Below are 25,259 nucleotides of genomic sequence, written 5' to 3' on the forward strand. Positions count from 1 at the left end.
ACTCTGATTTATGAATAAGAGAAAAGGAAAAATAAATAATCATGCCATGGAGTATTTACTGGAAGGAGCTGAACACAAAATGGCCAAGCCTTCGCTTTCATAGAGTTCTTCATTGCAAGGGCAGTGATTGATCCTTCTTGACCACCAGATGGCAGTCTAGAACACAGCAAACTGAACAAGACCTAGAGGAGAAGAGGAATCCACTCTTATTTAGCCTTATATACTTAGCCATTGGTTTTTCCTTGGGCAACTAGGAAGATTAGGCCTATCATATAAACAAAAAATAAATAAATATTATCAATCAGATCAAGCACAAAGACATTGGAGGAACACTTGCCTTTCATTGGACCTGGTGTTAAGAGCCACTAATCTGTTTTGCTTTATGTTTTCCTAAAATTGTCTTCACACATTGGTCTCACTGCTGATCTTTTTCTGAAGTAGGTTTTGGTTTCTCTGGAAGCAGCCAAACATTTTATGTGAACCCCTGTACTTGCTCACCAGCTCACAATGAGGCAAAGTCTGGGTAAAATGAAATACTTTCACTAATGTCTTTGGGTTTTCCTATTTACTAGCTAAACAGGAAGTCACCAAGCAAAGAAGAGTGGCTGCTGTGAGATACCCCTCCACATTGACCTTAGACAGTCATTATTATTTATTCTGACTTTAGTGGAAAGAATACTTCCTTGCCTCCTTTTCCTGCCTCTGAGGAAAGGATATTCCAGACTCTAATGCATTTGGAGTTTCCAAAGATATGGTAGAGCTGTTCTCAAGATGCCTGAGACATGCAGAAAGCTTCATGATAGCTAGCACAGTGATGCCACAGCTGCACCAGCCAAATGCAATTGGAGTTTCTATTCAGTTTACTAGTGCAGCTACCTGAGCAAAGTACAGATAAAAAGGAAGTAACAACACAAGGGTGCCTCGTACTTCTGTTACCATTATGAAATTGAACTGAGACTTTAGTCTGGAATTTGCAGAGGCCAATTAGAAGGATTTGTTAAAAATATTAGTGCTCTTATCATAAAAACATCTATATGAACAACAAAAATATAAACAAAGAATAAGTAGTCTACTATTTGAGAGTAAGGATACTAACATCTGTTGAGTAATAATTCCTTCTTAAAACACCTAATAAGGAAGTATTAAAAAAAAAATGGAGATCAGGAAAAAGTCCTGAACCTACAATCAAAAATTAAATTGTACAATATATGAGGTTCATTAAGCCAAGTTCTTTACATGACTTCAAGTTTCCCTTTAAACAATTGGGCAATTCAGCTGGCAGAATAGAAAAAGTGAATGTTCTTTCGGCCTACACTCGTAGAAATACAGTGAGTGTAGTTACAGGAAACTTCTACCTCACAATCAGAACATATTTGGAATATTTTGCTCAATTCAGAGGAGCAATGACAAACTGGACTCCATCTAGAACAGAGCAGTAGAGTATCAAAATCATGTCCTTTCTACAAGGAATGAAGGTTCCCCTGAAGAGAAGACTTAGGTAACAATATGATAGTTCTCTTTGAATATTTAATGACTCTTTCATAAAAAAAATGGAATTTATCCTTCCCTCTGTAGTTCACAGAACTAGATTCAATGAGTGAAAGTCATAACTTGACAGGATTTTCATATACCCCCAGGGAGCACCTGTTTCCAATTCCCACAAAGGTACACTGTGGGCTAGTCAAGGCCATGTTCAAAAATTACCATGAGATCCAATCAACAATGGAAGGGTTGCCTGGAATGCAAAGAGCTCATGAAAGGTTTTGAGCAGCCTAAGTAATTATTTTGGCAAGAATATTCTAAAAGGGGCTCTTAAACTTTGGGGTTTAAGACTTTCATGGAGAAAGATGATCCATGAAAGTTCTTCCAACTCTAAGATTTGTAATTCCTTAAAAACCAGAAATAAATCAGGAATTGCAAAAATAAGCTAACATATTCAAGGGAAGTTTTTTTTTTTTCAACTTTTATTTTAGGTTCAGGGGATATATGTGCAGGTTTTTCACCTGGGTATATTGCATGATGCTGAGGTTTGGAGTACAAATGATCCCACCACGCAGATACTGAGCATAGTATCCAATAGTTTGCTTTTTAACCCTTGTCCCTCTTCCTACCTCCCCCTCTAGTAGTCCTTAGTTTCTGTTGTTTGCCATCTTTGTGCCTGTAAGTATCAATGTTTAGTTCCCACCTGTAAGTGAGAACATGTGGTATTTGGTTTTCTGTTGCATTAATTCTCTTAGGATAATGGCCTCCAGCTGCATCCATGTTGCTACAAAGAACATGGTTTCATTCTTTTTTATGGCTGCCTAGCATTCCATGGTTTATATGTACCACATTTTCTTTATCCAATCCATGGTTTATGGGCACCTAGGTTGATCTATGTCTTTGCTATTGTGAATAGTGCTGCAATAAACATGCAAGTAAATGTACCTTTTTGGTAGGAAAATTTGTTTTCTTTTGGATATATAGCCAGTGATGTGATTGCTGGGTCAAATGGTAGTTCTGCTTTAGGTTTCTCTGAGAAATTTCCAAACTACTTTCCACAGCAGCTGAACTAATTTACATTCCCATTGACAGTGTATAAGCATTTCCTTTTCTCCACAGCCCCACCAGCGTCTGTTGCTTTTTTACTTTGTAATAACAGCCATTCTGACTGATGTGAGATGATATCTCATTGTGGTTTTATTTGCATTTCTCTAATGATTAGTAATGTGAAACATTTCTTCATATGTTTGTTGGCCACTTGTATGTCAGTAGGGAGAACATTATTATTACATTGGCTTAGGTTAAGATACCAGATTCTTGAATTCCTAATGCAAGACCAAATCTTAAGCCAATAGAGTTTCAGGAGTAAAGATGAGGATAGGGACCTTGTGCAGCTTGAAGAAAACAGTACTGGTTGACTTTCTTAGAGGGAGAAAGGGTCATGCTGAAGTCAAGTAGAATCAGGTTTTTTTGGGTGGTTTTGTTTTGAGACAAAGTTTCACTCTTGTTGCCCAGGCTGGAGGGCAATGGCATGATCTTGGCTCACTGCAGCTTCCACCTCCCAGGTTCAAGTGACTCTCCTGCCTCAGCCTCCCAAGCAGCTGGCACTACAAGAGCACACCTGGCTAATTTTTGAATTTTTAGTAGAGATGGGGTTTCATTATGTTGGACAACCTGGTCTCAAACTCCTGACCTCAGGTGATTTGCCCACCTTAGCCTCCCAAAGTGCTGGTATTACAGGCATGAGCCACCACACCCAGCCAGAATCAGGTTTTAAGAGCCAAGAATGAAGAAGGATACCAAGCCATCTCCACAATGTGACATGGGAACACTAGGAAAAGCCATATACATTTTAAAAACTTCTTTACATCACTGTTGGTAACTGAATGTCAATAATTGAAGCTTTTAAAAAGAGCTGCACCCTCTCCGTTTTGAAACTTTCTTTGTCCATTTTCTTTTCATGATTGTGCACTTACCCAGATCTCTTACAATTGTGCTCTATCTCTTTCCTAGGCTCCTATTTCACTGGTCATTCCCTAAATGCTCGTATCCCACTAAGTTCCATCTTCTGCCTGTGGCTCTTTCTTCTCACAAGCAACTTCTGGGTGAAAAACAAAAAACAAAACAACAACAACAAAAAAAAAAACAAACTGCTCTTAGGTGTTACTAACCTTTGAATGGTGGTAATTTTCCAACACTAAATCCTCAGGCCAGACTGATATAAACAAGCACCTGTTGGACAGCTCCACTATGGTGTCCCATGGGCCCTGCAAAAGTCAACATGTCCCTAAACAAAGGCAGAATATCCTTCCTCACACTTCACTATAGCACCTGCTTTTCTTTCTATAGTGACCATTTCCATTAAGGACATCAGAATGCAACTAACCACTCAAGCCAACAATCTAAATATCCTAATTTTCCTCCATCTTTCTCATCTCCCATATTCAAGCACCAAGTTCCACGAATTCTAGTTTCTCTAAATTTTTCAGATTCATTTCATCTGAATTTTTTCTGCTGTGTCCTCACATGGTCTTTTCTCTGTGTGCCCGCATCCTTAGTGTCTGTTTTTGTGTGCAAATTTCCACTTCTTATAAGGACACTTGTCAGAGTGAATTTGAGTCCACCCTAACAGCCTCATTTTAACTTAGCCACCTCTTTAAATATCTTTCCTCCAAGTATAGTCACATTCCAAGGTACCGGGGGTTCAGGCTGCAACAAATGAATTTTGGGACAACACAGTTCAGCCCTTAACAACAAACTGCACACTTACTATCTCCTCTGCTCAATAAAGGCTTTGCTAAAGAGGACAGAGAGTAAGGATACAGAGGGCTTGGTCAGAGGAAGAGGTTGTGGTAGGGCAGAGTAGTAGAAGAAACATTAACACAAAAAGGAATGAAAATTACCAGGCCTCGGTAAATACTACCTATCCCACAAGCTCACTGAAAAGAATATTCAAGAATACTTTCTGCTTTCAATTGTCAAAAGGATATGAAGGAGAATATCACAATCTCATGAGCAAATGAAAGAGTAGAACACAAAACAGGCAGGAAAGCAGCTTCTCCAACTAGGCTGGGATTATGGCACATAGGCCAGAATGTTAACAGGGTGGCCCTTAGTTTGATACATGAACAAAACACCATATAAAATATGTAAAGATATGCACTCATGGCCAGTATCAGTGTTACCTCAAGTTGGCTTTGATAAAGTATGTCTGTTCAAATGAGTTAAGAGACACAAAAAACAATTTCTGCACACTTCCAAAAAGAGAACCTAAATGTAATTTAGCATTTCAAGGGTATTCTCAATGCTTTTAATCTATTGTTATTCTAGACAGAAAACTAACGAAATATGCCAGCCTGCTCAGGCATTAACAAAAAGTGAGACCTTTTTATATATTAATCTTGAGTTACGAACACTACTCAGCTAATGGATAAATGCATGTCATTATTCCCAGTAATAGCAAATGAACATTGTTGCCTGAAAGTCACTCATCTGTGCTCTTATTTTCATCAATGTTTGCTAATATCTAAGCATTGACCACGTTAATAATACCAGCCAACATTTGAATAAATTTTAACAGCTTACAGTGTGCTTTCCAATAAATGTGAGCCTGAGGCTCACCACAGAGGGGTGGCATAGGGAGACTCTCTGGTTAAATGCACAGGTTAGCACATGATAAGAGTTTTAAAATACCCACATAAAATTAAAAATCAGAAACGTCAAATGACTTACCCAAAGTCACACAGCTGATAAATGATGGAGTCAACACCTAAGCTTCATCTTTTAAATTTAAATTCAGTGTTTTTGCACTCCACTAACCAAGAGTTCACATATACATCCCTACAACTGCACACCAAGCTTTGTAGATGCTGCGAACTCACAGATGCATGAGGTTCAGTCCCTACCTTCAATCCTTCAATTGCATTACAGTCTAAAAGGAATAGACAGACATATAAATAAGAAAGTGTAATAAAGTGTGGAGAAGCTTTGACATAAGTATATGGAAGAACACAAAAGAGGATAGACATTTTTCTCCAAAGAATGGTGAAGGGGTGAGGAATGTCTCCATAAAAGAAGCACTTCAGATAAGGAGATAATCATCAAATGATAGCAGAGGATATTTCTGGCCAAGGGGGCTATATTACCAAAGCATATATATATATATATATGTATACACATACATATATATAAACACACACACATATATATATGTGTGTGTATGAAAAAGACTGGATATATAGAAAACACTGCAAATATTTTGATATAGCAAAAGCATAGGGTTATTGGAGATGGGAGAGGCAACAAGAGATAAGGCCTGAGAGACAGGGGCTTGACTACACGGGGCCTTCACGGCAAACCAAAGATTGGAAGGTGTGTCCTGTTAATAAGAGTTTTTTGAAGCATCGTTGTCTATGAATTGATGGGCATTGTGACATTAAAAATGTGGAAGACTGGAAAATGGATTGGATGGGTGTAAGACAGGAGATAGGGACATCAGTTTGGCCTGTTCCTCTAAACCAGGCAAAAAATCATATGAACCACAAGGAGCAATGGAAATGAAGGAAATTCAGCTTTAGAAACTTCAAAACATGGTGATCACTCAGTGGCGGGAATAAAAAGAACAGCATCTGAGATGATTTAGGATTCATTTTTACTAGTGTAAGGAAAAAGGAAAGAAAGAGAAAGGAAGGAAGGAAGGAGAGAGAGAAGGAAAGAAAGAAAGAAAGAAAGAAAGAAAGAAAGAAAGAAAGAAAGAAAGAAAGAAAGAAAGGGAGAAAGAAAGATGGTGGAGGCAGGAAAGAAAGCAGATAATAAATTTTGCTTTGAGTAAGTTGAGTTTAAGATACCTGTGGAATACCAGGAACCAGCATTCTGTGGGTAGTTTTGACACAATAATCAGAATTCAGGGGAAAGTTGGGTAGAGAATTGAGTCATGGTGAAAACAGGGAAGTAGATGCCCAGAGAGAGAATGGAGAACAAACAGAGAAGGAAGCCAAGAACAACCTCCAAGGAGAACACAACATTCAAGGTACATGTAAAAGAATAGAAGCCAGTAAAGTAGAGAAAGAAGGACAAATCAGAGAGGAGAAGAGCCAGGAGATACCTCTCAGAAGCCATGGTATTAAACATCTCCAGTGCCCCAGTTAAGTCAAATAAGGTGGGAAGTGGAAACTGACGAAGTTTATTGGACTTGGCGCTTTCGAAGTCACTGGAAATTACCACCACAGCAATTTCAGTAGATTAGCAAGGTGTTGACTAGAGTACCATTAAGAGTGATTGAAAGGTCAAGAGATGAAGACAACAAACAAAGGCTATTCTTCTAAGAAATTTATCATGAAGATAAGAAGAAAAGGTAAGAATGGTAGCCAGAGAAGAATGTATATATGTGTTGATAAAAGGATTTACATATTTGTTTATGTTTTGGTGGAAGAAATTTGAATATACTTAAGGCTGAAGGAGATAGTAGAGAAGGAACGGATGAAAACAGGATAATGGACCCTCCATGCAGCAGAATCCCAGGAGAGGCAGAGGAAACAAGATGAAGTGCTTATATTAGGGAATCATATTTGAACAAATGAAAGGGGATAGAAGGAAGGTGAAAACCAGTAGAGTAAGGGAAAGGGTAGTTGAAACTGTTCACAATTAATTACCACAAGTTTTATAGTGAGAGAGTACAGGTAGCAGGAAGCAAGTGAAGAAGACTGTAAAGGTTTGGAGTTGCCATGGTGGGCAGATGAGGGAGCTGATCAGAGGTATGTAAAACTGTTTCAAAATAATGCTAAAGACCCCTTCAGGTGGAGACCATGACTTAGCAGTGGTTCCAGTTTGGAAGATGGTTTTTTTCCAGGGGCTCTCACCACTGCTGGGTGCTATAATAGGAAAGGCAGACATAAGCCAAGTTTGGGGGCAACAAAAGTTTGTCTTCCCCTCCTACTGAAGTTGGAAATACTTATTTCCCAGTTTTTATTTCAACTGAAGATGACCTCATGACAGGTTTTGCTTTCCTGATGAAAAGAAGAAGATGTGGATGATATATGGCCCATTTTTGCTTCCTCCTGCTCCTAGTCTGGAGTATGGAGCAATCCTAGAGGTATAGCAGCTACCTGTTAAGCCTGGGGCAAAAACCATGAGAATCAAAGCCAACAGGGTGAGGATGGTGAGAAGAAAGGTAGAAAGTGCCTGGGGCCATGTTGACATTATGGAATATGTTATGGGCTGAGTTGTGTCCCCCTAAAATTTAAATGTTGAAGCCCTAACCCTCAGTGCCTCATGAAGTGACCTTATTTGCAAATATGGATTTTACATAGGTAAGCAAGTTAAAATGTCATTGAGGTGAGTCTTCATCCAATCTGACTGTTGTTCTTATAAAAAGGGGAAATTTAGAGACAGACACACATGCAGGGGAATGCCATGTGAGGATGCAGAGACCAGAGTGATGCTTCTATAAGCCAGAGAATGACAAAGACTGCCTGAAAACCACCAGAAGCTAATGGAAAGACATAGAACAGTTTCTTCCCCACCAAGCTCAGAAAGGACAAACCTATCTACACCTTGATTTCTTTTTTTTTTTTTTTTTTTTTGCCCTAAAGCAATGAAATGCAGATCGACAGCTTCATTTTGGACATCTAGTCTCTAGAACTCTGGGACAATAAATTTCTGTTGATTATATCACTCAGACTGTGGTACTTTGTTACAGCCCTAGCAAAACACTCCAGAGCATCAAAAACCCTTAAAGTAAACTCCTACCTCTAAATGTTCTATTACATGAGAAAAATAAGCACCTATTTATTTAAACTAAACTACTGGTTGAATCTTCTTTTTCTTATAGTGGATGGAATCTCAGCTAGATATAAATAGGCAAAAGAGATCTAAATAGGAGGAAAATTTGAGTTATTAAGGAGGTAAAAGCTAGGAAGAAATGATTGGATCAAGAATTTCCATGAGGTCAAAGGCAAATATAAATTAGGTTTAGAGGTTAGACTAAAATGGAATTTAGAATTCCAGAAGTGGAACAGTTGTATGTAACAATAAGATAATAGGTGTGCCCATGGATATCGATTGCTGTCATCGGATGATAATTAGTGAAGTTAAGGATATCAGGGAACTCTAAAGCCAGGTTGGTACATTATTAAAAGCCATGGGCCCTGACATCACACATGATGATTATAATGTGAAGAGACGAGACTGAGACTATAAAGAAAGACCAGGAGTGAGCTAACTTGAATGATACCAAGGAAGATGATATAATATGAAGGTAGGAGCCTCATGAGAGAGAAGAATTTTGCTTGAAGGATGAAAAGTAATAGTTTAGAAAGAATCACAATGTTTGATGATTGATAGTATTCCAACACCATTGCCAGACTCCATGGTAGATGAAATATGGGAAATAAAGTTCATTCATCTCAAGAAAGCTACCAGTAAAAAAGTGGCCTTGAACTTGGATAATACATACACCTTATCACCTGAATTATTCAAAGAATTGATGCCAAAGAAAATTTAAGAGCGTAAATTATATAAGTGAATTTCAAATTTGGAAGGGATTTTGTTAGTATTCAGTTCAATCTCATACCACTGCAAGGGTACTCGTCCTCAAGTTTTCGTCTCAAGTTGCAGGTACATCCCTGGCCACAAAGTTTCTCTTGATTATATAACTATATGTTAGAGAATAGAATGAGAGAAAGAATGGTTGATGACACATTGGTCCAAGTATGTTGGTTCAGCAGATTATTTTTAAATACACCCAATTTACACTCCCATTTTTTCCTTCAGATTCCAGTACAAAGGGACCTCTTTCTAAAGAAAGAGCTCTTGTAACTATAAATATCAGCTGACAAATTGCATACCGAATGCTTCAGCAAATAGGTCAGAATATCAGAGCTACCATTCCACAATTTGCAAAAGATAGTAATAAATGTATTTTTACTACACATCATTTTACTCCTTACACTTTTGAAATATTATCATCGTCCTTCAGGAGATAAAGAAAGAAAAAATTGTACCTTTAAAATGAGGCATCATTCCTTGATGTGTTCAATGTGCTCCCTGACCTTTCAGAAATCTAACCAGACCTGGAGCTATAAAGGGAATAACATCTCTTTGCATTGGGGAAAACTATTGACTTAGAACTAAGTGACTGAACAAAGTGCATTACTATCGTTACTCCCTCCCCCTTCTCTCTCTTCCATTAGAAACAAGGGGAAAAACGCTTAAAAGCAAAATGATCTGAAAAGTGCTCACTGCTGGGAGGAGAAGCTGCTCTGGATTTGGCAATTTGTCACCCTGACATTTACTGCCTGATGAACAGCCACTCACTAAATTTTGCAGAGAGCTAGACTGAGTGAGACAGACCTCTCTGGCTATTAGGTGGAGAGCTCATAAACACTGATATTCATAGGGATTGGATTTTTTTAATAATAAAAATAAGATCCTGATTAAGTACATGCAAATTATGTGGTGGAGAGGTATACCTGAGGCTATAAACACTTTTTTAAAATTACTAAGTAAGAAAGGTTCACAGTAAAAAAAACTTCCAGAAATAACAAAATTTGAGCAGCTCTCTTGACTCTCCTTAAAGCACAGAGGGTTAATGTGATAAGGGAAATATCTCTGTTAATACACATTAATCACTTTCTGCAAAAGGTACGTTTTATTTTTCTAGAGTTAAAAAAATTAAATTACCCTAGAGGCAATATTTTTAAGAAATATATGGTTCTTAAATGAAGTAAAGTAGCTGAGATACGCAAAGCCATACAACTTTACTTTTCTAAACCTGGACTTACCAGCCCCAACTTTTACTGCAAACAGAAATACTTAATTGTACCGTTTCAAGATAACTTAGTTCTTGTGGTTTACTTCTCTGGCTCTTTTGGTTAATTTCTCTTCGGTTCAGGGTTTTGTTTCTCCCCTACTTTCAGGCAGCATCTGGATTTAAGGGAAGCTTACATAGCATCCCAGCCCCAGTTGGTGGGTAAAGAGGGTGCGTGGGGTCTGTGTGCCCTCCTCTGTCCTGCTAAAGAAAAAAATTATTCTCACACTTGTTAAAATAGTAAGGAAGACTTTATTCAAGACTATTGCAATAGAGATTTGCAATAAAGGAGAAAGATTGGGCTCAACTCTGAATATAGCAAGGACAAGTACTTATAGCCAATGGGCAGAGTGAAGGAGTCATTAGACAGAAAATTACTAAGAGGAGAGATCAAGAGTAGGGGGCTTCTTGCTAAGCTAACATAACAGAATTCTTACTCTGAAGTCAGTCCAAAGACTTATATATCAAAGGTGGGGGATAAAGAATTTGATCAGATATCAAGGGTGGGGAGATGACTTAGCAGGATTCCTAAGACTGAGCTAGGCAGACCAAAGACAGGATAGTGCTATGGTCAAGGCCTAGTCAAAAAGAGGGTTCAGAGGAGCCTAACTTTGGTCAAGGAGAGAGTCTTTGTCAGTCCTTGCCAGTCTCCACTGAGGCACAGTTGATCCTGACTGGCCTTGGGCCTCAGTCATTTTCCTCTTAGCACATGATACTGAGGCCCTCATCCCACCTTGTCCTCCACATCTCAGTCCACTCATTAAAATTCTCTGTCTTTCTAATTCCACTGCTGAGGTCTTTCTTGACCAGCCACTTCTGCACCCTCCTTAGGGACTCAAGAATTTTAATCTGCATTTCCATACGATATTGGGATGCCTTGAACATATTCCACCTAGACATTTCTCATAGCTTCTGTTACTCTACCATGGGAAAGTCTTTGGGTTTATCTTCAAGACTAGCATTCTTTCTGACTAATTTTGGAAGGCTAAACGTTGTCCATTTTATTCAAAAATCCCCATAATTTACCAGGAGCTTCCATTCATCTAGACTAATAATAAAGAAGAAATCAATTCCAATCTGCCAAGCTTTACCTCAGATTTGAAGAAACTACTGGGAAAACCCATAGTGTAATTGAAGTAGAAAAAAAAAAAAAAGAAAGGGGGAAAAAAGAGTGAATCTTCTCTTCTGTAATTTTTTTTCAGTTGACAACATTACCATCTAGAACTGGCAGACATTCCACATATATAGGATTGTCCTGAATTAAACTCTGCTGCCTCTTTTTAACACATGGGATATATAATGTTACTTGATTCTGCAACCAGAAAGTAGTTTTCTGCATATGATACTTTCTATATATAATTTCAGTATATCCTCATCTGGTAAAGACAGACAGAACTCTGAAGTGGAAAGAGCACTTGTCAAGCTATCAGGAGATGGGGGCTTTGTGAGTTCTGTCACTAACCAGTGTATGTTATTGACCAAATAATTTTACCTCTCTCAACCTTGGTTGCTCCATCCACCAAACGACAGAGATCTGAATTTGTCAGCTTCTTTTCTATTATGACACTTGATTACTTCATCACCAGAAGCTGAGCTCCCAGCTTGAGTATGCAACATGTCTGGACATGTTTGGGTAATTACTGTGGCAGCCAGCCTGCTGGCCATTGCAGAATGACCCAGATGCTTCCTGAGAGAACTCAGGTTTAAGGAAGAGAAAACCAAACTCCAGAAGTCTAACAGCAACAAAGCCTTAGTTGACAGAAAGGTAGTTATTTTGGATGCATAAGTGTTTATTATTCTTATTTGCCTCCTAACTCCATGTCTAAGTTCAAGAAAGAGCAAATTAATTAATAAAAACCAAAAGACTGGGTTTGCTAAACAACTTTTAAAAATATAGGGTCAAAACTGTTTTGTACATAATGAAAGAAATTATAGATGACACAAACAGAAAAACATTTCATGCTTATGAATCAGAATTAATAGTGTAAAAATGGCCATTGTGCCCAAAGCAATCTAAATATTCAGTGCACTATCATTATCAACATGCCAATGTTTTTCACAGAATTAGGAAAAAAATCCTAAAATTTATATGGAACCAAAGAAGAGCCCAAATGGAAAAAGAACAAAGCTGGAAGCATCACATTACCTGAATTGAAATTATATTATAAGACTGTAGTAACCAAAACAGCATGGTACTGTTATAAAAATAGACACATAAATCAATAGAACAGAATAGAGAACCCAAAAATAAAGGCACATATTTATAGCCAACTGATCTTTGATAAAGTCAACAAGAAGACACATTAGGGAAAGGACACTCTTTTCAATAAATGGTGCTGGGAAAATTGGATAGCCACATGCAAAAGAACTAAACTGGACTCCTATCTCTTACAATATACAAAAATCAACTCAAGATGAATTAACAACTAAAACATAGAACCCCAAACTATAAAAATACTAGAAGAAAACCTAGTGAAAACTCTCCTGGACATTGATCTAGTCAAAGAACTTGTAACTAAGACCTCAAAAACACACACAACAATGGCAAAAATAGACAAATGAGACAAATTAAAAGGTTTCTGTGTGACAAAAAATAATAATAATGATCAATAGACTGAACTGATAACCTTCAGAATAAGAGAAAATATTTACAAACTATTCATCTGATGAAGGATTAATATACAGAATATATAAGGAACTCAAACAACTCCAAAAAATAACCTCACAAATAATCCTATTAAAAAGTGGGCAAAGAGGCCAAGCATAGTGGCTCATGCCCGCAATCCCAGCACTTCAGAAGGCTGAAGTGGGAGGACTGCTTAAGCCCAGGAGTGTGAGACCAGCCTGGGCAACACAGCGAGACCACCCACCCTCCTCCCATCTCTGCAAAAAATAAAAAACTAAGCGGGCATGGTGGTGCACACTATAGTCCCAGCTATTCAGGAGGCTGAGGTTGGAGGATCATTTGAGCCTGGGAAGTTGAGGCTGCAGTGAGCCATGATTGTGTCACTGTAATCCTGTACTCCAGCCTGGGCAACAGAGTGAGACCCTGTCTCAAAAACAAACAAACAAACAAAAAAGGTGAGCAAAGAATGTGAATAGAAATTTTTTAAAAGAAGACATACAAATGGCCAACAGGTATACGAAAAAACGCTCAACATCACTAATCATCACAGAAATGCAAATTAAGTCAGAATGGCTATTAATAAAAAGTCAAGAAATAAGAATCACTGATGAGGATGCAGAGAAAAGGGAATTCCTATACACTGTTGTTAGGAATGTAAATTAGTGCAACCTGTATGGGAAACAGTATGGAGACTTTTCAAAGAGCTAAAAATAGAACTACCATTTGATCTACCAATCTCACTACTGGGTATCTACCTAAAAGAAAAGAAATCAGTATAACAAAAAGGTTCTTTTACTCACATTTATCACAGCACTATTCACAATAGCAAAGTCATGGAATCAACATTAGTATCCATCAACAGATAATTGGATAAAGAAAATATGGTGTGTATACATAATGGAATACTATTTGGCTATATAAAGAATAAAATTGTGTTTTTTGTAGCAACATGGGTGGAACTGAAAGTCATTATTTTAAGGGAAACAAGTTATACAGAGAAAGTCAAATATCACATGTTCTCATAAGTGGGAGATAAAAAAATGTACACACATAGACAGAGAGAGTAGAAAGATAGACAACAGAGACTTGAAAAGATGAGGGAATACCAGGAGGATGGATGATGAGAAATTACCTAATGAGTACAATGTACATTATTTAGGTGACAGATACCTGAAAAGCCCTGACTTGACCATTGTACAATCTATGTATGTAACACAATTTAATTTGTACCCATAAATCTAGAAATTTTTTTTTAAAAAAACAGTATTTTGTGATCCTTCTAACAAACTCTGATGCAAAAGGAGAGAGGGCATTTCTTCACTTTGCCTCAATCATAGCAGAATCCTGGCATCAAAAGGCCTCCTATGTTTTTGCATTGGTCATTGATGGAGGCCCAAAATTACACACAAAGAAGTTGGGATGCCCACAGAGCAATAGTTGTACCAAGTAAGACAAGGCAATATCCAGTACACAGCCACCAGAATTTGGCAGTATGTGGTCTCAGCACAGTAGTTTTGATGAGATATCTCTGATAGAGAAGTGAGGGTGTGGTAGGTCTAATGGGATTGTCCTGTGTTCCCAAGGTTTTAGGGTGAAAAAGCATTGGTGTTTCCTGAGGATTATGCATGAGAAAGCTGGTGTGAAGCTTCTAAGATGCTGTATAAGAAAACACCTGAAGGTCCGAAGGGACCTCAGCAGAAGGAACCTAGAAAGGTTCCACTGGTTGCTTGGGGATAAAGGAAGGAGTCATAACAATCAGATGGAATCAGTGCCTTCCCTTGTGCCAAATGGACTTCAGGCAAAAAATCCTAGTAAGAGGATCATTTAATTCTTCTCTCTCCTCACTTGGTTTGGATATATTAAGTCTTGAATTGAAACTGCACTTTGGAACCATGCAGGGTAACCAAAAAGAGCTACCCCTACAAACGTCAAAGTGGGCTTGGTGAGGTGCACAGGAGGTAAAGTTGTTTTCTCATCACACTCCATGAGTCCTGCTCGGCCAACATAATCATTACATATTCATGAAGTCTTTATATTCTCTTGATCATTTAATGAAGGTGTTCCCTGTGGGTTAAATGTTTCTGAAATCAGGACACACACCTTGCAATTAATACATACATTTAACGTTATGGAAATAGTGTGGCTTTTTTCTTTCTAAAAATGAGTTATTAAGTTGATAGTGAGCCTTGGAATAAAAGAAATATGATAATACAGAGAAGACACTACAGTCCGTTAGCACTCCATCCCCATCACCAAGTCAGAAACTGCATGGGTCATATTTGTATAATAAAACATGACAGCCTGATCAGGAAGCAGTAGCCTTGCAGCCTCTATGTGGGCTACCCCCACTTTTCTAAAATCCTAGCAGCTGCATTAGCAGGTACACAGTCATGAGATGAAGTGACAAACTTGTGATTGGCCAAACTGTCCAGCAGAATAGGCTTGAGGGCCTGGCAGATTCCCTAATCTGCATCACTGATTTTGGCAGCATCGCTGTCAGGGAACCCAAATGTCAGCACCAGCCTCGTGTCCCCAGGCTCAGGGAACAGGGCAGGACAGAGTAGCAGAGAATGTCTGGAGCATGGAGGTTTCTTCAAAACAGAGGAATAGATTGTCAGTGACAGATGGCCAGAAAGCTAACTGAACAGATCAGCTTTATTAAATTTTGAGAGCAACAAATGATTAAAGTTTATTTCACAGCTATTTAAATTCCTAAAGAAATTCTTTTTCTGGATGAGGTAAACGGTGATGGCAAAGCATGCTGTTTTATGTCCCTTCCGATGCATGTGTGCCTCTCTCCAGTCGAGCCAAGTATCTCTTTCCTCTTGGATTGAGTCTCTCTGAGAAATTGATGAGCCAGAGGCCAAGGTTTCTTTCTCTCCATCTGCTCCACCTGGCCTGAGTGTCTTTCTCTGACACTAGGCCTCTGTCAGAGACATCCCTTCCACTTTGACAAATATGATGTCTGTAACTTTGAATTCAGGCTGAAAGGATTGGGTCTCAGTCCTTTCTCTGCAGGAATTTCACCAGGACCCTTTGCAAATTTGCCAATACCCTGCCCAGAAAACTTCTATATATCAATGAATTTTGTGACAACAGGGATAATACTTTAAATGAGTTAAATTCATTTGGACTTTGCTCCACCCAGAAAGCATGTTTCTGGTAACCATTCTACCATTATACTTTTGGGGAAGGGTGGGGGCATTGCATTCCACTATGAAAATGAATCCAATATAATGTGAAGGAAATCCCTCTATGAATAGGAATAAGGATGAGAAGGGATGTAAGAGAAAATCCGTTCAGTCCCAGCCCAGGAATATCTGTGAATGAGAATGAACAGAGAGGAACAGAAGCAGGAGTCAGCCCAGCATGTCTTGTGGAGACCCTGCACTATCGCAGGCAGAAAATCTCTCTGTTACAGCATATAAGTTAAAAGAGGTGAAGGTTAAAGAATTTTTGTGCCATGTACTGTTTGAAATTCTGAAGGAGACCAAAGTGCAGTTTAGCCCCATGGTAACAGTAACATGATACCAAAAAAGCACAGTGAAAATGATAGCACAGCATTTTTAAAGAGATAAACTGTCTAAGCCAGCATGCCCAAGTGTTTGGTTCTCATGTAGAAGAGAGGACTAAGACAAAACTCAGCAGTCCTGCTGCACAAAACAACCTGAGGGCCCTAGTTGAACGGAGGTGCAACTCTCCTGGCCACAACCTCTCCATCCAAGAAACCAGTGACAATAGCTTTCTAACCTGAGTTCCCTGCATTGCCTAAATTATTCATCCACCAAAGGTGCCATTTACAATGGAAGACTAATAAGCCACACAAGACTAATTTCTTTTTTGTTTTGTTTTGTTTGTTTTTGTTTGTTTGTTTTTGAGACGGAGTCTGGCTCTGTCGCCCAGGCTGGAGTGCAGTGGCGCAATCTCGGCTCACTGCAAACTCCAACTTCCAGGTTCACGCCATTCTCCTGCCTCAGCCTCCTGAGTAGCTGGGACTACAGGCGCCTGCCACCGCGCCCGGCTAATTTTTTTGTATTTTTAGTAGAGACGGGGTTTCACCGTGTTAGCCAGGATGGTGTCAATCTCCTGACCTCGTGATCTGCCCTCCTCGGCCTCCCAAAGTGCTGGGATTACAGGCGTGAGCCACCGCGCCCGGCCAATTTCTTACTTAATCTTTCCAACAGGAGACAGGGTAGCTAGTCCTCCTGGGCAGAGTTATCACAATATTGGTCTTTTGTGACTCTTTCTGCTCCCCATCAATGGGAAGAATGAGGAAGGGAATGGGCAGAAAGAAGACTTACAGATATCTGCAGTTTGGGGGTTTTGGGGAAAAGAAGCAAGTCAGTTTTTAAAGATCATGATGGATTTAGGCACATACACCTAAGTGTTAGCTCTCATTCCTTCTGATCCAACATAGAAAATAAAGAAGCTCTATTTTTATTTTACACATCTGAATGGTAGAGCAAAAATGCTTTATGATTTCATTTTACAACTGCTGAGAAAAACAAAATGAGCTCTGCATAACCAAAACTCCTACCACAACTAGATTGGTTATTATTATTATTATTATTATTATTATTACTATTCATTTATTACTGGTTTTCCATGTCAAGGAATGGTCATTAGCATGTTTATTAACTGAGATGAAAAATTTAAGAGAAAGATCAGATCTGGGACAAGAAAGAAAGATCATGAGAAAGATCAGAGTATTGAGTCCAGGGTTCATTCTTGTCACGACTTTATGCCTGCAATTCATATGAAATTAGAACTGGTAACACTAATTAGTAAAATTATCTGCATAAGGACCATCGTTGAAACTGTGGAACTGAATGAGACTGGCCTCAAGAAAAGGTAAAAAGAAAAGATAATCTTGTGGGATACATTAATTTCAAGGGCAAATGGCTGAAGATGAATAAGAAAGAGAAAAGTCAGTGAGGCGACCACCCCAGGAGCTATAGACACCAATAGAGAGCATAAGAATAGCTCTACATTGAAACTTTTTATAGCTCATTTCCTATCTTTTTAGGATACAGAAGAGAGAATGAAGTTAGAGCATTTGCTGAAATGGAGGGATATAATGTTGCTTTTGAAAACTGGATGAGAAAAGTTTTACAAATACTATTATTTAATAGATGATAATGAAAGAATTGAAGAGCTGTGGGAAGGATGAAGCTGAAATTATACCTGGAGCTATAGGAGATCAAATGAGAATGATTCTTGTGGACTCCCCTAAAGGACACCAGGAAAATGTAGCAAGCAAAACTAAGTTTATTAGACTTTCTTCAGTGACAGAGAAGAGCCCCTTGATAGAGTCTTAGTAGCATCCTGGAAGAAGGAAATCAGAAGGGGATATGTATAGGCTTTAAGATCTGACTTTGTGGTTTTTAGGCAGGTCTTGCAAGGCAGGTCACTGGTTGGGATTATGTAGCATTATGACCCAGCAGCTTTAGAATAATGTGCACAGTAAGGCAAGGGTCTCAAAGCAAATCTTGATGATCAAGCTGTTAGTTTAGTTGATTCAGAATCTTATTTTGAGGAGTAAATATTTGCTGTGACAAGAAGCTAAGTTATTCTTGTTCTCGGCATTATTTAACATGAAACAGGAAAGCCTACAGTTATTATTTAGCGTAGGGACAAGAGATTGTTTTACTTTCAGTTCTCATTTTATAATTTTCTCTGGGGATAGTAAGAAAGGAGCCAGAGGAAAAGGGAAATGTGGGGATTATCTAGCATTAATAATTGACAAGCTGTATAAGATAATGGTGAAAGAGGGAACAGTCAAGCCAGATCCAGAGGACATAGTTGAAATAGTGGATCGCAGGGTAGTAAAGCAGGAGGGGAGGCTGATAACATATTGTAGCTTCAGTGAAAGAAAGGATTTGAAAATATTAAATAATAGAAGATTAGGCTGAGAAAGGATAAAAACATTTTAATATATAAAGTGAAAAATGATTTACTATACTTTTTGCTAATTACAAATAATAGATTCACTTAATTATATGAATATTTATACAGTAAGCTAAAATAAAACATTCAGCCTTTCCCCCGATTTTCTGACAGGTAAATTCATCCTCATACTTTAAAACCAGTTCAAATCTCATCTCTGGGAAGCTTTCCTGACTTTCTGAAGTACCTTCTCTGACTCCCACAGCACATAGCATGGTCTAAGATCTCTACAGTGATTCCCAGCACCATATATAGTTCACATATGTAAGGGAGGGGAAAACTACATCACTATTTAAAACCAACACTGACTGCAGCCACTTCAGCCCCTAAGGAAGTGTAAAATTTTTTGCATAGAGTAGAAAGCCTTCTACTTAACAAAATTGGTTCCCAGTCCACTGTGGCTGTAAAAGGAGAGACCTCCAGAGTATGATTTGGAATGGTTCAGTGAAACAAAGAATAAAATTACCTTGCATTCAAAATGAGCAAGAATTAAGGGAATTGGAAGCAAATTCCAAATATAAGGACACTGTGGAGGGAGCAAAGGATCAGACAACACCCACATATGGGAGGTCATTAGCGCAAAATCGGCCAGCTCCTGATAGTAGAATTGACGTAAGAAATTCTAAAAAGAGAGTAACACTCAAGTTTAATTATTTTCCACGTGTCCTTTGTCATCACATCACCTGAAACCTTTAATAATGCATACTACATGCATTAATGCCTTATGTTTCATAGGAAATCAAGAAAAGGGGACTGAATTCCACATACGGTCTGTGCATGGCATAGAAAATAGGATAGCCACGGAAGGTGAAAAACAAGTAAAATCAATTGTAGAATGAGGTGATCATGAGACTATAAGACCATAGAGTCTGAAACAACAACAAAACCTTGCCAAGCGCCATGGGCTTCCTCTGGGATAAGCAATAAGTATCTGAACAATGTTTCTTCAATGTCCAAGGAAAGGAGTTGTCAGGTACCATCTGGTGTCCACCAGCTGACCTCGTGTTCCCCATTACAAGAGCGAGTCCTTCAGGGTAGGGAAATGTATCTTAAACCTCATTGCACCCTCAGTGCCTAGCAGAGTGTATGACATATAGTAAGTAGTCAATAAGTACTTGTTAAATAAATGGATAAATATATAAAGAAATCAATTCATTTTTATTAGGGCAAGATGAGATAGTGTCTTGGTGGTATAAGAAAAGTATCAAAATGAAAAAATGAATGTGGAAACAGGAGAGCAGTAAATTCATATTCAAAGACCTATAATAGGAAAAGGACTCATATATTTACATGTCATGTTCTGCTCTTGGAAAGTATGAGTAATAAAACTGGAAGTGTAACACTGCAGTTATTAAAAAGAGAAGGTAAAATATAGGGGAACATGAAGTCCTCATGAAAGACTATAGAGATGTGCAAAGACTATAGAAAAAAATAACGATCAGGTTGACAAGCTTAGCCTCAACATTACAGCGTTACTTTGGTGATAATTTCTTATATCATCTCTGTGAGCAGACAGCAGCAACACTTATACAAACCAGAAATCAGAGGCCAAAAAAAAAAAAAAGAATTGAATTAAGTCTATGACATTCTCAAAGCCCAATTTCCTATTCCACACTGGCAGTGAGGAAACCAAGACCTCAAAGGAAAGACCACCCCCCAGAATAAGGAGATTCTCTGCCAACCTCCCTGGAATTGTAAAGCCCTGTGGGAATTTTATTTCGCTACCCATCTCTCTGCGGAAAGAACCACACCTTCCCTACACTTGCTACTATTTCGAATAATAACCTTTTGGAATTTTTAGATAATCCTGGAGGCATTTGAGAAAGTTGAGAATCACTATCTTTGTGGTAAATTGTGATTTAAAAATAATGTATTGCAACTTGAATTTCACATGCCTAAGTCATTTTTTCCAAAATGGCGGAAAAAGTACCATTCTGATAGATCTAAAGCAATAAACTTGGCTTCGAAGATTTAGATTTACAGGTCATATTTATAGGCATTCTTCCATACTAAAGCTGAAAAATGAAGGGTATGGCACTTTTTTATATATATAAAATCAAGGCAAGGGGACTAAATTCAATATGATAGAAAGTGTTGCCAACAGGATTGAGGGGGTGGTGTGAGGATTACTTCAAGCCATAAAATTACTCCATATAAATATGTAACTTTGGTACTAGCTTTCTTTACATTGTAGGAGAAAACAGACTAAATTTAAAATTCAGCAACTATTTATTGGGATTTTGTTTTTATTGCTAGGAGTTGATATAGCATACACAATATATAAAAGCCTGTCATACAGACTAGCTTATGATCAGGCCAGAATAATTATCATAATATTTAATGGGAAAATACAAATCTTTATTCTATTCTCCTAGAAAAACCAACAGTGCTCCCACTTCTCATTTTTGAAAAAGAATTTATAATATTTGACACCAAATGATTCTTGCAAAGTGCTTTTAGAACCTAGGTAAGAAGATTGCTCTCAGATACAAAGCACTGAACCTTTTTTTCTTTCTTTACTTGTAAAAAATAAAGACTCCATCTAGCCCATCAAGTCATTTTACAAAGCCAAACAAATCACTTATTTTTCTCTCCTTTATATTTTTCAGAAGATTTCTAGGCAATTTTCCAAAACCATTTTTCCTTTATTTTAAACAAAAGAACCTTTCCTCACTATCCCCTCACAGTTACCTTTCATGTCTGAAACTCATTTTATATTTTACTACCTTTATAAGCATTGTTTTAGATATTCTAAAACAAAGCTAAGTCACAATGATTAGAAACTGTAGAGATAAATGACTGCTGAAATAAGAACAAACAGAGGCAATTTATTTAGAATTTGCTGTAGCAAGGAGGTCAGCCACCATCACTTCCATTTAGCAGAAATTCAAAACCGGACAAAGAAGTGGGAAAGTGAACAAATAAGAAGTCTTTTTAATAGTGAATAAAAAAGAAGGCTTCAAGTATGATCTGATTGGAGACTCTTGCACTGGGAAGCTGGAAGAGGGATAACTAAAATAAGGACATTGTATGTATGATATGCATCATATGGCTTAGAGAATATACAGTGTTTGGCTTTCTCTGGTTGCTCCTGAGTTGGAAGCAAAGGCAAACATAGGGAAGCTAGCAATGATTAACCACGTCCTAATCATTGCAGGACAGTTGCTGCACAGCTGTGGCTTAGTTTCCCCGGCTGTTTGCTGCAGAGATTGTGGGTCAGAGTTCTATTGTGATATGATGATCTGGCCACCATCTAATTTTATAGTCAGTTTCTCAGTCTTCATTTTTGGTCAGTATCTCACTTGTAAAAGGTTGATTACTTCACAAAAGGCTAGATATTAAACCTTCATTTTCAGGGATTGTTCACCCACTTCCACAATCAACTGCATAGCAAGACTGTCTTGCCCTTTTTGTTATATCATCATGGCAATCATGTAAGAAGATAGCAGTTTTTCTGGGCAGAATGGAATGGACTAATATAATGACCACTATGGGAGAATCAAGAATAATTAATAGTCCCTGTAACATGCACGGAAGCAGAAACCATCCAATTACTCAACCAAGGCCAAAAACAAATTTCATAGACCTGAGAACCAGCCTTAGAGAAACAAGTAGCTTTTTCATTATGGTGATGTATGGCTTGTACTACCTTGTCTGTTTCACTGAGAAGTAGAGTAAGAATTAACAATGGCACAGATGCTACCACTACTAGGCAATAAGAAATCTAGAGCAATGTGATTGTCCATCACTACTCATGCCAATGAGTTGAGACTGGTCTGTATTTCATCTAAAGCAAAGGTGATATCATTAATAACTTCTGCCAATGTTGATGATCAGTTTCTTACAGTGTTTCATGTCTGTACGATTCCCATGGATGGGAACACTACTCTGATTCTTTGCATAAACAATGAGTCAATAATTTCCCCAGCTAGAAAATCTGAATAATCAAAGGTGGCATTGTTTTGGAGCTTGTGTGTGAATCAGAATTTACAGTCTTGGTGATTTATAGAATCAGTCTCTATGTTCGGAGACAAACAAGTCTCCAACTACTGTTCCTAAAGTGTATGAGGTGATAGTCTGAAGCAAACAGGATCAGGCATCCTTAGCACAAAGGAAGTGGTATTCAGTTAGGGGCACATGAAAAACCAGGAAAAAGGAGTCATTTTGACATGAGGTCAGAACCAGGCCTTATGTTAATTGTATTACATATCTGGGTCCCTTTTAGTCTCATAAAGTGGCAAGCATTTGGCCCACTGCCTTGTGGCCCACACCCTATGAAGGTTGTTATATTAAAGTTTAGAATAACCTAGATTTTATCAGTAGATTTTAATAATTAGTCATTTTTTCTTGGAGAAAGGGACTCAGCAAAGTCATAGGTTGATTTGTTTAAAGTTATCTGTCCATGGCAGTGCAGGTGGAAACACCATCAGCTAAAATTTCCTCTGATTTCATTTGATGAAGCCAGAAATTATCCCAGAGGTTTTATTGTGGGGATTCAGTGATGAATGGAATGTCCAGCAATCAACAAGAATGAGGGCAATGACTACTCTTTGGGATAAACCTAATAAAGGAATTAAAACGATTATATTCTGATCTGACAATTATCATAAAAAAGAAGGAAAAGTGAAAAAGAGGCTGTTATGAGTGGATGACAATCAGAGGTCTATAGAAAATGAGAAGAATGACTGTAAGCAAGCAGTGACAAAAAAACAAGTTATTCAGGGGTTCTGGTTCAAGGTCTTGTTTGGAATCTGTCCACTATTGAGGTCATCGGCTTCTTCTGAAAGTCTTATGTCAGCAGTCAGCTTCTGAAGATGAGCAGCTTCTAGAGGGTCTCTGAAAACCCTCATTATTGAGATCCCCTGTTGGAGCAGACTTCCAGTTGTGTGGAATTCTGCTTGCTTATTTAGTTATGAAATATAAACCTGAAGATTGGCTCCCTGTCATTTCATGGCTGTGGTTGTTGCTAACAATACCTGATAATGTTCAATTCAATAAGTTTTGAGAGCAGTTTTTCTCTCATGTCTCTTCCAATGGAAAAACACCTACTGATTGAAGATCACAAAGAGACTTTTTAGGAAGTTGTGGGAAGGTGACCTTAACCTATTAACGACAGGATTGAATAAAGCACAGGCACTCCTTTCAATATTTTGTCATCTCTATGTGAAGCAGGGTGGATCTAGTACTGGAGGTGAAATTCCTCATTGTATGGGCCTTCTACTTACCAGTTCACAGAGGGATAACCAATGTATCCCTAGAAGAGTCAGTCATATGCCAGTAGGGTCATTGAAAGTATTTTGGCCATGGGAGCAACAGGACTTTTTCTGAAAGGTTTGGTAATTTTAATTTACAGATGGCACTGGTTTTTTGAACCTTTCTAGAATATCATGGGTAGTAAAAGCAGTGTAGTTTCTGAGTACGGGGTAAAACCTTACTGAGTTATTTTATAATAGTTCTCATAAAATGTGTAGGTTGGTCATTTGATATAAACTTGGTATCTCCAAGTTGAAAGCATTAGCAGCTTTTTAACAACTGTAAGTGCTATAACTTTTTGGCAAGGAAATGCTGTTTCGCCCTATATTGAAAATAAACTTATAACAATAATAAAGTATTTGAATCCTAAAAAGGAGGAGAGCTGGATAAAATCCATCTGCTGGAGTTCAAAGGGCCATTAAAGTTCTATTCCTGACCATGTCTCACCTTTAGAGCTTCCCCAGGGTTATGTTACTGACAGATGACAAATGACGTTGAGCTATCTTCTTAAAGTTTCCCAATTAATGTTGATTTAAGATGATAGTAACCAACTTGTTCATGTCAGGATGAGTAGTTTCATGGAGAAATTTAACAGTATATATTTGAAATCATCTAATGCTACCAAACAGCTAACTCAAGAGCATCAGAGAGAGTCTAGTGAAAGTTCTAACCATGCATTTTCCACTCTTCCTTTTCCAAATCAGGAACCAAACATTAATATTTTATAATGATCTCTGATTTCCTCCAGAATTTTCCTTTGAGGATTTAGTTAATATCATAACCTTGGTTAAGATTACCTGTTTGGCATAATAATCTTCTTGAGCATTTCCTTTCACTTCTCTGTTATCGCTTTTGGCACGGGTCTCAACCTTTATAATAGCCACCTCTCTAGGAAGTAGGAGTTTATTTACAGTTCCTTAACTTGGTGTTCATTTTTGATAGAGGTTCTAGCAGTGGTGAGAAATCCTTTCTGTTTCCAAAGCATCCCAAAGTCATACACCACTTCCAAGATATACCTGTTCTCTGTATATATATTTACATATATGTTTACTCTCTAGTTTTTGACTAATTGACATGTTGTAAAAAGTACAATAAATTCTGCCATCCGGCCCAGTTTTACTTCAGGAGACTATATTCTAAAGGATA

The 25,259-nt window shown here is 38.0% G+C and overlaps 1 protein-coding gene across 2 annotated transcripts in view; it reads left to right on the forward strand.

The window, feature by feature from the left end:
- The first annotated feature begins 6,358 nt into the window (after window positions 1-6,358).
- PARM1 (prostate androgen-regulated mucin-like protein 1) overlaps window positions 6,359-25,259 on the forward strand; it is a 169,216-nt gene continuing 150,315 nt past the window's right edge. The window contains exon 1 of one of the 2 annotated variants that reach the window (XM_055384496.2): window positions 6,359-6,835. In XM_055384496.2, the coding sequence (XP_055240471.2) occupies window positions 6,775-6,835 (61 nt within the window). In that variant the 5' untranslated portion in view covers window positions 6,359-6,774. The remainder of the gene's footprint in view (window positions 6,836-25,259) is intronic. The other variant, XM_019025783.4, reaches the window with a different exon arrangement.

The sequence above is a fragment of the Gorilla gorilla genome, chromosome 3 (assembly GCF_029281585.2).
Source record: "Gorilla gorilla gorilla isolate KB3781 chromosome 3, NHGRI_mGorGor1-v2.1_pri, whole genome shotgun sequence".
NCBI classification, from domain to species: domain Eukaryota; kingdom Metazoa; phylum Chordata; class Mammalia; order Primates; family Hominidae; genus Gorilla; species Gorilla gorilla.